General features: G+C 56.3%; 3 protein-coding genes across 3 annotated transcripts; 2 read left to right on the top strand and 1 right to left on the bottom strand.

Moving 5' to 3' along the window:
• Positions 1 to 241: 241 nt before the first annotated feature.
• Positions 242 to 907, top strand: ColSpa_05651 (uncharacterized protein; the record flags this gene model as incomplete). Its single annotated transcript, XM_049271863.1, has 1 exon — positions 242 to 907. One exon carries the CDS (start codon positions 242 to 244, stop codon positions 905 to 907), a length of 666 nt encoding a protein of 221 aa, XP_049127820.1.
• Positions 908 to 1118: 211 nt separating this feature from the next.
• On the bottom strand, positions 1119 to 2557 carry ColSpa_05650 (putative kinetochore protein SPC24; the record flags this gene model as incomplete). The annotated part of the gene is made up of 2 exons (XM_049271862.1): positions 1119 to 1232; positions 1286 to 2557. 2 exons carry the CDS (start codon positions 2555 to 2557, stop codon positions 1119 to 1121), a joined length of 1386 nt encoding a protein of 461 aa, XP_049127819.1.
• A 6958-nt stretch (positions 2558 to 9515) lies between these two features.
• On the top strand, positions 9516 to 12008 carry ColSpa_05649 (uncharacterized protein; the record flags this gene model as incomplete). The annotated part of the gene is made up of 1 exon (XM_049271861.1): positions 9516 to 12008. One exon carries the CDS (start codon positions 9516 to 9518, stop codon positions 12006 to 12008), a length of 2493 nt encoding a protein of 830 aa, XP_049127818.1.
• Positions 12009 to 12979: the final 971 nt, after the last annotated feature.

Genomic DNA, 12979 nt, shown 5'->3' with positions numbered 1-12979 from the left:
TGAAAAGTTGTGACCGAGTCTCTTGATTCAAGGGGAGTTGGCTGTGGTTGACAGTTTGATGTAGGACAATGGTCGGCCGACGAGAAGTGGGCCCGTGCTTCTCTCATTCCAACCCATTCGAGCAAAACCACTTGATGTATCGAACTACACCCCCAGTCCTTCTTCAATCCCGTAATGATCAGCCAAAACCACAGCACAACAAGTTGGCCTCTGCGCTGGTTCTAAAGGAAGTGAACTCATAATGGCCCCGACGGTGCTATCACCATCCTCGCCAGTAGAACTTCTCCACTACATCGTCACGTTCCAGGCCTACCCGACCACGCTCCTCATCTGTTGCCCACGGGAGGACTTCATCTCAACCCTCCTATTCGACATCCAAGGGCAAATCCCTACTGAAGACCACCGAGACCTTGATGAGCGACGTCCTCTGCCTCTTCTCTCTGCGACGCTATACCAGACCGCAGTAGCCCGGCACATCCGCATCCTCTTCATCCCGACAGTCACACATCTCCGCGCGTACCTCTCCGCCTTTGACCCGTCCGACTCTCTGACGCCACCGCCCCCAAACTATCTACCGCCGTCATTAGGGAAGCGCCGGCCGCCTCTGCTCCTCGTCTACGGATTCCTCAACCTCCACCGCGACAGCAGCGAGTGGAGCGCCCAAGGCCTCAGCAACTCGGCCGCCGCACTCATTGAAGCTGCTCGGCGCACGGAGTTCAAGCCCGTTGTCGTTGAGCCAAAGGGGGCAGGAGGACACGAGGATTTCAAGGCGGTTCTGCGAGATGATATACCTGTCCTTAGTGGGAGTTCGAGGAGGGATGAGGGTATTTGGACGGGAAGGACAGTCGAGGTGAAACGGGTTTTGGGGCGATGGTTCCGATTCCAGATGGGCCAATGGGACTTTTGATCTCATGTCAAGAATCTTTTTGGGGGAATAGGTACAGATTGATGTTCATCTGATCGATCTCTAATATCAAGCCGAGAAGGAACCATTGCCTCTCAGTATGGAACATGTACTCCAATCCAGCCACCAACGCCGAGCCCGTGGTATCCTTATAACTCATGTCTTCGTAGCAAACTGACAGAAAACCCACAATGAAGAACAAAAAACAGCAGCCTCACAGGGCCTGTTCCATTTCGGTAATGTAGAGTTTGATGTGAGAGTCCATCTTGAGAAACTCATCGTAGGCGCTGTGAATCTCATTCTCAATGTTCTCCTTAAGGTCCAGCATCTATTGTCTTGTTAGCATCATGTTCCATGGATCAGCGGCGGCATACACTGTACCTTCTTCTCAGTCTGCTCGATGCGAACCCGACGTCTCTCGATGTCCTTGCCCTTCTCGGTCCGCTCCTCGGTCAGCTTGCGGTGGACAGCACGGAGCTCCTCCATCTTCTCCTTGGCCTCGTGAGCCTTGGCGGAACTCTGCTCGCGAAGCTTCTCGGTACGCTCGTTCCACTTGAGCAGCTGTCGTTGCAGCAATGCCTCTGTCCGTTCGACCTCTCGCACGTTGTTACCGCGCTCCGACAGAGCATCGCGCTGCTTGACATTCTTCAAGTTTTCCTCCTCCTCCTTGGCCAGCTCCACGCCAATTTCGTCGAGGACCTTGATGCAAGACGCCACATCCGTAGAGACGACCGAAAACGAATCGGCGGAAGTCTGCAACGCGCGCGAGCGGCGGTCGAGGGCCTCGATATGTGCCTTTTCGCTGTTGAGCGCGTTGCTTAGCTCTGTGAGCGTTGCCTGCAGCGCCGAGGGGCTCTGCATGACGTAGGGTCGCAATTTTGCACAGTCCTGCTTCTGAACCAGCTTCTGCGCCGTCTTCTCTTCCAGTGCTGTCGTGAGCTCCGTCTTTTTGACCTTGGCGTCTTCGAGACGAGCCGCCACGCGCTCCTGGTTGCGCCGCAGCTCCAGAAGCCTCTGCTTCAACTCCTCATTGCGCGACGTCTTCTCGCGCACCTGTACTTCCATGGCCTTACGATTGCGCTTCATGTCGACGAGGCGCGACTCCATTTCCTGGTTCTCCGAGTACAAACTCTCGATCCGCGATTTCGTCGTCTCGGCTTTGTTGAAGTGTTCATCGATGACGCTGGTTTGCGACTCGCGAAAGCGCACAAAGTTGATAAGGTAGCTGAAAATCTTGACGAGACGGTCGTGTGACGGCTTATACAGATCGTTGAAGCTGAAATCTTGGATACCACACTCAGCGAGTAGACGGCGAAGAGATACGTAGAAGCCCATGAGGTTACGGGTATCGGGAGGGACGACGTCGGAGTATTCGCCGCAGATGTCCTCGGCGGCGGCGCGCATGGCGGGCTCAACGGTCTCGCGGGTCGCATTGAGAAGCAGCTCAGCGAACCATTCAAAGATCATCTGAACCTGGAGAGGGTTGGGCTTCTGAAGGTCGGCGACAGTGAAAGGAATGCCGATGTCTGTTATGCAGCCGACAATCTCCTTGTCCGGGAGGCGCATAAACGCGTCGGCTTCATCTTCTTTCTTGCGGGTTCGCGACTGGGTCTGCGTCGGGGGAATAATGCTCATTCGTGGGTTGTAGGACATGCTGGGCGATGTTGTCGGACTCCTCGTCAGGGAGAAAACGCGCTGCGCTGCAATGAATGCGAACGAACTTGATTGACTGTAAATATCGGCTTGTGTATGTCTCGGGTTGTGATCAAAAGATTGCCGTAAACAGCTTAATCACCCGTTGTTGCTCAGACAACCTCTCCCCTGTTATCGATAAGAGTTGGCTGATCACATGACGATAGCAGCGTGCCGGGTAATCTTCCGACCTATTCCCGAACGATCCGTGCGCTGTGAGTCTTCCCGATATTATCCATGACGAGGTCAGCACACAGTGATACAGTGACAGGCATCCAAAAGCCCAACGCAGCGTTCAACGGTCGAGATTCCTCGACGCCGGAACGCCGATTCGCCAGAGTGGCAGGATAATTCCACCTTCAGAAGTTGTTCGGTGCTCGAGGAAGCCTTGTCGACAGCATTATGCAGCATAGCACGGCCAATGACTCGAAACCGGTATCTCGGAGACGATTGCGAAAGCTTCTCATTAGTCTGGGACCTGGTGGCACACCCTCATGCTCCCTTGCGCTGAACTCAATTCAGACTCAAGTTGAGTCCATGTTGTGCGGAGATGCCATAATGATGCATCCACTTCGCCGGAAGGTGGAAGCAGCATAATTGTATAGTTGTTCTGCAAAAGCAAACCAAACATTGGAGACGCTACAGCGGACAATGGACGCGGACCAAATGTCCCAGCATATCAAGTCTAGAAGCGTCCGCATCCCTTGCACTCAACGGCAGATGACCAGGTTCCATGGCCGGCTTCCATGACCGGTCCTCTCGAAGGTGGAAAGGCCAATTGGACGCTGCAGACGAGTGCCAATCTCGAACCGAAAGGGCCAGTGATGGGCAGATGAACACACCCTCGCAGCTCGCGCAGGCCGAGATCTGCACTGAACCCCATCCAGCTTCCGTCAACCGCCCACATGGCATCCAGGCATTTCTTGCACTCCTCCGAGGCAGTCTGTCAATCTTGCTTGGCTGGGAGTCCAAGCTCTACATAGTAACCTTGGTCTCTGCCTCATCAAACCACTACTTTGGGCCAAAGGGCCATCTCATATTGCATTGCGCTATGCTACCGGCATCTCATCGACGACGACGCCCTGTTAGTGAAACATACTTCGGTGGGGACAGCCATTGGCCAGAAAGAACGGGCTTTCAAAGACAAAGAGCTGGAGCATGAAACAGCTTGGAATTGCTTTTCGGGATGTCCCAGCCTAGCGTGGCTGCCAGGCGCCAGGGAGCTTGTCATCAGATGAAAGGGGGCTTAATCGCAACGACTATTGGCCATGCTGTCACAGCCGCAAATCTGCTCTGACAGCATTTGCATGACGGTTGGGTGCGCAACGACGAAACTGCCAGAGCCTCTATTGACTGCGCTTCGCTTCGATCCGAACATTCACATAAGAGATCTCCCAAACTACATTATTCAAATGACAAGCTAGCGACACCTATTCGTCCGTTGGGGGGCGCTGGTGACGTGCATCGGCCGCGACTATCTGCCGTGGTGTCTGGCGAAAAGCAAGCTTGAGCGCCGTCCGGTCAAATATGGCGATCCATATATCAGGTTGACGAGGGAGAGTTGGCTCACACTCGGACGAAGTGAACTCAGCGCAGTGCATAGGCACACTGTTGTTTCCGGGCGCGATGGCTACTGCTCAAGTGAGCTGGTTCCCTTGCCCTGGCTCTACTCGAGCCGAATCTCATACAGACCGCTGCGCCTGCCTGCGTACACATTGACCGTACGCAGCCTCGGTGAGTTGGAGGATACGGATGCAGATTAAACGCATTGAAGCAGATAAGCGATTTCGGAGGTTGAGGTTGCGCAGTTCTGTCTACTCAATCTCGTGGGAGGATGGCTGAACAGCCACGACGAGTGAGAAGCTCGCACAAACCTTGTCGCCGTGCTGTGGTGTCTGCAGCATCACTGCAGCACCAGTATCATTGACCGAGGACTTTGCGCTGCGTGTCGAGTCTGACAGGCACGAAGGAGCCAATGAGGCCGATACCTGCAGCGTGCTGGATCGTTCAGGAGACACGAGGCCTGAGCACAGTATGTCTCGCATGCAATCATGTCAGGGTCGTTCCATCGCTGTTGGGGAGTACTAGTATCACGGCATGACACACGCATTTGGAAGCTCTGGATAGACACCACCCCAAACGAGACCGAATCGAGGTTGAGGCTGATACCTAGATGACGAACACCCTACCTCCGTATGCTTGCGTGTAGACACACAGCAGCAGGCTGGGAAGGTCAAGATGGGCGACACCCAGCGCAATGACGTTGTGATGGGACGCCAATCTTAAGAGGATCGCCCCCCGGGCGCCTAAGAACTGCAACCCCGGTCAAACCGCCGACCGAAGTGGGCAATGCCACTGAAGCCTCAATCAGTGATGATGGAGCTGTTGCAACATGCACATTTGCAGCCACAGCGGAAAGGCTGCAGCCAGAGCGCCATTGCGACGTCCTGACTCTTGGGCTTGGCATGGCAGCTCCTTGTCCTTGGTGAAATGTTGCCTTGTCCCGCCCGGCCACGGCGGCCATGACATAATGGCCAAAACTCTGCTGCATCGCCACAAATGAGGGTGATTTCGGATATTGACAGCGTCCCCAGTAAACAAGGACAAGCACCGCAGGCAGCGGTCACCAGGCCACTCTCACTTCTATAGGTACCAAGCCTAGACGTGCTTTTCCGAAGCCAGCAGCTAAAAAGAGATGCGGCAGCAAAAGAAGCGTGGAAGTCTCAACGTTACAGAGTAGACCGTCATGTGACGCAATGACAACAGTACAGTACTGGGCCACGACACCACAGACATGGATAACACGACGGACCCGGACACAGCACATCGATCCCGTCGGGCGGGGGCACTTTAGAAATCTTGTGTGATGGGGAATACCTACTGATTCCAGGCCCTTTGCCCATGTCGACCGCGGCGAGTGCCGGGCCCCGAGGCTTTGGATAACCCGCAGCAAATACGGGTTTGCAGCGTCTCTCGAACCGCCAGTGTACTATGTAGAGCAGGTGAGGACGAATACGAGCAAAACTTGAGCGTTTCCCGCTAAGCCTGCCTGCATGTTCCCACCGGGCCAAGTCAGTCCTTCGTACAGAGAGGGCCAGACGCAGGTAGCGGCTTGCTGGCGACTTGTGTTCGATACGGCCCCCGATGGCTGTGGATGCCCGATCGAACAAGTACTATGTACTAGTGTCCCACTCCGCACGTAACGGTATATTGGAGGTCAACGGCGATCCCTGCCTCAACAGCCAACGACCTTGTGCCTGGCAAACAGGCACGTTCAGGCTTTTACAAGTACAATCCCTACAGGCCACGCACACAGGCCCATCCGGGAGAACCCCTACGCGTAATGAAAGTGAACGCAGGTGAGAGCTTCGGCGCATCATCGGCAGGCCGTTACTCACGCGAACGGCAAAACACTCTGATTCCCTTAGGAACATTGCCAGTGTCTATCTGCACTGCAGAGCCTGGAATAAAAGCACTCATGTAACCACCTAAAGACCAAGTGGCTGCCTCTCCCTCTCTGGGCAGCGCGGCATGAGGAGGCAATAGGGCGACACGCTATGTATTGCAGGAGGCCAGCTAGAGTGGTCAGATGGTGTGCCCCCTCAATGGGCTAGGCAGGTTCGGTCTTGGCTCGCTGCCATCGTTCGCTTTGTCTATTGATTGTTGGTGGCACTTGGCCAGACTCGCGCGAGGAGTTATGCTTGAAAGAGAGAGAGAAAATTGAGATTGACAGAGTATCTGGGCTCATAGCTAGGCACTAGTTCGTCCATTGTCGGCAGCTCTCCCCAGACGATCATCCGCCCGCAAGACAACGGCGGGCACGGCCGGTAGTCGCCTGGCGCCAAACAAACGTCAACCGCCTTGTTGGAGCAGTTGTGAGAGCAAAGGAGCTTAGTGCACGCCTCGTCCTGCGCAGGTCTGTGAGCTAAAGTTGGTGGCAGACAGGGCGTAGGACATGTGGCACGGAGCAAGACCTGCCAAACGACCACTTCAGCTCAATTGCTGTTGTCTCATCGATGCGAAGGGACACAACGACGTCGGCGTGGGCCTGTTGTCATCAGCATGCCTTTGTAGGAGGAACGCTGGCCGCAACGGCGCAAGATGAGGGGCAACACAACAGAAACGGCCATTGATGGTCGGCGCCATAGCGGTTCGGGGAGTCGCGGACCAACGCCGGGGCCGCTGGAGGTGGCTGCACTCACTTTTAAGCTGTGGCCCAACGGCAAAGACTTACGGCCGGCCGGTGAAGACGATGGACTCTGCTTTTTTTCTCCGTTCAGCATCCCTTCGCACCCAATAGTAAAACCAGCAGTGTCAAGGGACGAGTGTCGCAGAACAAGGGCCTCTCCGGATTCCTTCCTCTCTTGGTCCATGAGTGGGTCGCCATTGGAGTTGAGCCGGCGGATTTGGATATTGTTGGTGGTTTTTTCGGGGTCCAATATGTGGCACAGCAAGGAATAGCACTATGGGAATACCGAGAGGGCATGACCATTGACAAACAATTCTCGATTGAGGCTGGGACTCCTTGAGTCGGGCTCGGTCTGCTGGATCTCTCCCTTTCGAGGGGATGACTCAGTGTCTGGACGAACCCCCCTCCAGCCCTCGACTTTACAACTCTGAAAGCCTAGGAGGGAGTGATCCACGCAGTCCGCCAAAGAGGAATCTAACCGAGGGGCCATTCACACAGCCCGAAGCCTGTCAAACAGGCAGGTCCACAACGATGACAAGGTTGACGACAGCATCGGCGGTTGTCGGTCGCCCTGTCGTTCCTGCTTTTCTTTCCCGCTCTTGGATACGGCAAACCTGTTGATCTTAGTCGCAGCTAACGACGGAATGTGACGTGAAGAACAAAACTTAGCGAGTCTGGACAACGCGGGCCACGGGGATGGGAAGAGCGTGCGGCACGGAATACGATGCCACGCCGAAGAGGTATGGGTACCCTGACTGGGCCCCTCCCGGATTCCTTCTTTCTTTACCTTTTTTAGCACTTGCACATACTATGTACATACATGATGCTTCATGCTGCTCTGCCCTGCACACAGGGTCAGCCAGGGAAGTAAACGAGCCGTTGGAGGGAGAACAAGCGGGCCAAGCAGGAACCTTATCAAGCTTTGCCCCGAGAGGCGTACGGGAACAATTAGGACGGCCACCCTACCATACTAAAACGACAGGTACAAAATGCCAGGGGGGGACTTGGGCGTAAGTAAGACAGTGGCGGGTGAGACCAGGCAAGGAGAGACCACAAAACCCGACGGTGAGACATTTGGGATTTCCAGAGTCCAGAGCGCGGCGGGACTGGGTGAGACTGGGGGAGCCGGCCACAGAGAACAGGAAAGGGGAGAGACATTCAACAGCCGGCTCCGTGTTCCGCTCGTTGTCAGGAACCAGCGCCGTGGCAGACACACATTGCATCGCATCGGTCGCGCTGACTTGCGAGGAGCAAGTCAGTTCCGTAAGTCCAGCCCTGTGCCTATCAGTAAACAGTCCGTCAGGGCAGAGCAGGGAAGATTGGCAGAACACCGGAAGCACAAAGCAGCAAGTGGTCTGTTAGGAAGCTGGTTGGTCCCACCCCGTTGACTCCGAAGGAGAAAAGACTTGCGGCGACCAGGCCCTGTCCCTGTCCCATCGACGACATTGACATTCCCCTTGCCGGCAAGAAGCTCACTGGCCATCCATCCCATCCATCCCTGGTTGACAAAGGCCCGTCGTCAAAGGACCCAATAACCTCACACGGCGGGCCTCGACGTCCTGTGGTTCTTCTCCGCTGCCACTCTGTTTCGCGCGCCTTTTTGCACCCCGAGACCCATACAGTCTCTTCACCTCCCATGACCTGTCCTGACAACTCAACTCCCAAGTACTGTACGAGTATGGACACAGGCGCACACACGCTGTCGCGCATCCCACCAACCACTGGCCGGGCCGTGAGAGCTAGGGGAAGCAAGAAGAAACACCAAACGCACCGCACACCCCCGACCCCAGGCACACACCACACTTTGTCCACACAACACACACACAACGCACCCACATACTATGTACATACGCACCCACATACATACGCACCCCCTTGACCCTTGACCAACCCTTACCATCGCTTCTCTCCTGGTTTGGTCCCAAAGGTCCCGGCTCATGGCTCATGCTCCCTTGTCCTGCCACACGATGGCCCAGTTCGGATAGGTACCGCAAGGTACCCAGCCCAGCATATGCACCGGCAAAAGCTACCACCAGCGCCAGCGAGCCAGCCCACAAGCATCAAGCTCTACCAGTTCCGCCCCCCCCCCCCCCCAAGGCTTAGTCCAAGGAGAAGGGAAGGCCATGGCCCTCTCAGTTCTGTCCTGCCCAGTCTCGTTCCTGTCTGGTCTTCGTCTAGAAAGCCTGCTTGTTCTTGAGGGTCCCATCCGTCATATCCAGCACCCAGCCATTGCCACTTCGCATAGCATATGACTTTGTGTCCCTCTTTTTAAATCCTCGACTAAATAGTGAGGTATCCGTACCGCTCCGTCACTCCCATACCTACACACGTACCTTTCGTCCTCCTCCACTCGCTTTTACATACAACCAATCCCCTTCCCCCAATGCCCAATTCCATATTCGCTGCACAATCCTGGATCCTTCTTTAAGCAGTCAAGCTTCCGTATTTCCTCTCGTTCGGGACATACCCAGTCTGGCACTCGTTCTTACTCGCCTGTTGCGAAACTGGTGGCGATCCCAGTCAGCAGGAGAGCATTGAGATCTAAACGAGCACCCGAGGCCGCCCATCCGCACAATACGCATGTCCTTCATCGAGATCGAATAATACACCTACGATCATGCACTCATACAGAAACCTTCCCTTCGACCATCAACCCAGTAACCCACGCTAACACAACACCCAAACTGACCGCCCGCGACGCACGCCTTGTCGCCTCTGGCTGATGGGAAAATGGCCATTTGGCCCTTCCGCCGGAGAAGCGGTCGCAAACGCTCACGCAGCGGCGCAAACCTGTCGGATGTTGAAGCACCACTACCGCATCAACTGCGAGGTCTCACCACGGACGAACGTGAAGCCACTGAGAGGGGGGCGGCTACGCCGAAGAAGCAGCGTCTCGAGAAGCACCAGCCGCACTCCTACGGCAAGCTGCCCAGACGAGAACGAACGTACAGCTTCTCCCCCGGTCGCAATGACTCCATCCGTGTCGCGGGGCAAAGAGACTCGGTTCCACCGGGGCCTGGCGGGCTAGCAGGGCCCTTCCCAGCCGACCAAAATAACGGAGAAGAAAAAGGGGATCCCGCATGGCGGGCGCCAACCCTACATAATGCACGCCACGGCCAGCAACAGTCAAAGCCCTCCCGCCGCAAGACAAGCAAGAGGAGGAAAGCTGAGACGGATCGTGAGGCCGAAATCAAGGCCATGGCAAACTTCGCCCCGGTACGGCCGGCGGCCGACCCTTGGACGTCAGGACGGCCCATCAGGAAGCAAAGCAAAAGACTCAAGACCGGCCTCGGCTTCCGCAGGAGCTTCGAAAACCCGCAATCCGACGTATCGCTACCGATGTCGATCCACTCGAGCATGTCGTCCGACACCGAGCTGCACTCCTTCAAGGTGTCTACCCTCGAGGCATTAGCACCCCGACCGACGCTACGATATACCGTCTACCCACGATGGGGGCCCGGCAGCAGTTCAACGCCAGCGCGCCCACAACAAAAGAGAAAAGTATCAGAGAGGGTTCCCGAGTCAGTAGTGGGAGCGCACAAGAGGGTCGACAGTTTTGCCGACGACTTGGACGCTGCTGATTTGAGGGAACTGATGGAACGGGATAACAGGAGGAGAGAGAGGAAACGACAAAGAGACCAGGAGCGGATCGAACGAAGACTGGCACGGAGGGCCGAGAAGCAGCGCGAGATGGAGGCCGAAGCCAGGCACAGCGGCTCGCCGCCGCCAGTCAACCTAGAGCGCGGAGTGATGGGCCGCGAGATGGGACTGGGAATCGACGCAGCGTCGGCAGTGGTGACGTCCTCGCGGAGACGTTCGTGGAGCTCATCCCGACACTCGCAAAGGATATCGACAATTCAAGATCCGGACTCGCGCCCGGAACTGATGGAGATCGAGCCGGAACCGGAAGCAGTCCACCACTTTCACCGAACGACGAGCATCCCTCCCGAGGCGCCGCCGTCGCCAACGCTGCCCGTGCAGCCGGTTCCCGAGCGCAAGCCCAGTACCAAGGTTACCCCCAAGGGCAGCATGAGATTGAGACGGAGTTTCCTGCGAAAGATGTCGAGGTCAAGGTCGCCCAACGCGACGGAATCGGAACAGAACGCAGTGTCGCAGTACTCATCGAGACAGGACGAGGGCGAGACCCCGCGGAAGAACTCCGAGTCCAGCAGCCGCCCTCGCATCTCCTTCTCGGCCCTGTTCCGGCTTGGAAAGAGGAACAGGAGAAACTCGGGCCCGTCGTCGTTTTCAAACACGTCGCGCGAGGAGATGCAGGCGGCAGCTGCTGCCCAAGCACAGATGCAAGCGCAGATGCAACAACAGCAAGAAGCAGCACAGGCGCTAACGCAAACGATACCGCCCCCGATAAACTACATTCCTCGCAAGGTCAGCAACGGCGTTCCCAAGCGGACTAGATCCCGCTTCAGGGAGGACCTCCCTGAGCTACCCCTCAGCCCTCCCGACTCGCGCGTGGGGTCGCCGGAAGTGGAAGCGCCTCTGCCTGTTGTCTCAGAGTCCAACTCTGGAGAAAACACCCTTCAGGATGCCCCGGCCGTGAGGCACGACACTCCCACATCAGACCTGCGACGCGTCGACGAGAAGATGGAGAAACTCGAAAAGATGAGGCAAACCCCGACGTCGATGCGACACAGCATCCAGCCGTCGCCCGAGCCCGTGTCCCTCGCATCCATCGATTCCGAGGGTTCATGGCTCTCTGGCCGCGTCGGCGCCCGCCGCTCCTCAGGAATGCGCGGCAGCATGCAGCGACTCCCGCCGCAGATTGCCGCGCGTACGCCCTCGCCAGACGGCACCGAGGAGGAGCTGGCCGACGACGAGTATCTGTCGAACCTGGCCACGCCCTCGCGCGTGGTGCACGACGACGACGAGCGCACGCCGCGCAAGTCGACCGGCGACGCGTTCCCGAGCAGCGACGAGGACGAGATGATGGAGGCAGCCGACATGAAGTGGGGGTCGGTTGAGAACCAGCGCGCCACAGTCGTGCAGCATCAGAGAATCAGCAGCCGCCAGGGCATGCTCAACTCGTTCCACGAGGACAGCACGTCGCCTGAGGTGTCGGACAGCGAGGCGCCCAAGCTCCAACGCGCCACGAGCGTTAGCCTCAGCAGGGGCAATGCCAGGCATGTGAGCTCGGGGAGCGCAAAGATGCTCGAGGTTTCGCCCCGCTCGAGCATGGACCAGAGGAGCACTGATGCAGTGTTCTGATGAGTCGGGGGGAGCTTAACCGAAGATGACAGGATGACACACAGCCAGCCAAGCCGATGAGAACACACGATCACTCAACATTTCCTTACCTCTCTTATCGTCGAGAACTCGACAACCCACGCTCATTACCATTTCCTTACAAATCTCTCCTCTACCGACCATATTCACTCATTTACTCAACTATTTATTTCCTTGCCACTGACGACAAAAAACCAACAAAAACACTTGGAAAACGACTAAAAACCCCGATAGTTCTCGCAGCTGGCTGGCTGTCTTTCCTCCCCTCGTCTTCGATCCCACTCTCATCTACACATTAATGCTCCTGCTTCTGGCTCGCCAACGAGCACGCAACCTCACGGATCAGCTCTTGGATTCATCTGATGTACGATACGACCTTACGACCCGCTTTCTTACGACGCTGCCGGCGCGTGCTGCATAATCCCCAGCTTCGCGCTGCCGGTACGCTTTCTTCGTTTCATGTCCTGGAATATACCGTTTGATACCACGTCTCCCCCCCCCCCTCGGGGAAGAGAGGGGGCGAGAGAGACATTTTTTGAGATTTTGTTTTTAATTCACCAATACAACATGTGGAGGGCTAGAAGGACCCCTTGGAATCGGTAGCACAGCACGTCAGCACTCATTTACGAACGCTCCGTGATCCCCGCCTTGTGAGCCGCGGCTCACCACGGAATCAACGAGAAGCCTCTCAGCTGCCGTTAGCAGACAGTGAGAGGCTAGGATGGAGAAGGGTTGGGGAAGTGTAGAAATAGGCGAGGATAACAAAAAGGGCCGAGGGGGATACAAGGAAAACGGAAAGAGCATTCATTGCCATGTGCTGCCATTTACCGACAAGAGGAAAAGCATGTATGAAGTTACATCAGGAGGGTTTTCCTAGATGAGATACCCGAGTAACTCACCCTGCTAGGGGAGCCATACCTCATGTTCTGGGGTTGAAGAGACGCACGTTAGGT

This window comes from Colletotrichum spaethianum, assembly GCF_022836535.1.
Source record: "Colletotrichum spaethianum MAFF 239500 DNA, contig12, whole genome shotgun sequence".
NCBI lineage: Eukaryota > Fungi > Ascomycota > Sordariomycetes > Glomerellales > Glomerellaceae > Colletotrichum > Colletotrichum spaethianum.
The sequence above is the reverse complement of the archived record's forward strand: the minus strand, read 5'-3'. Positions and strand labels throughout refer to the sequence as shown.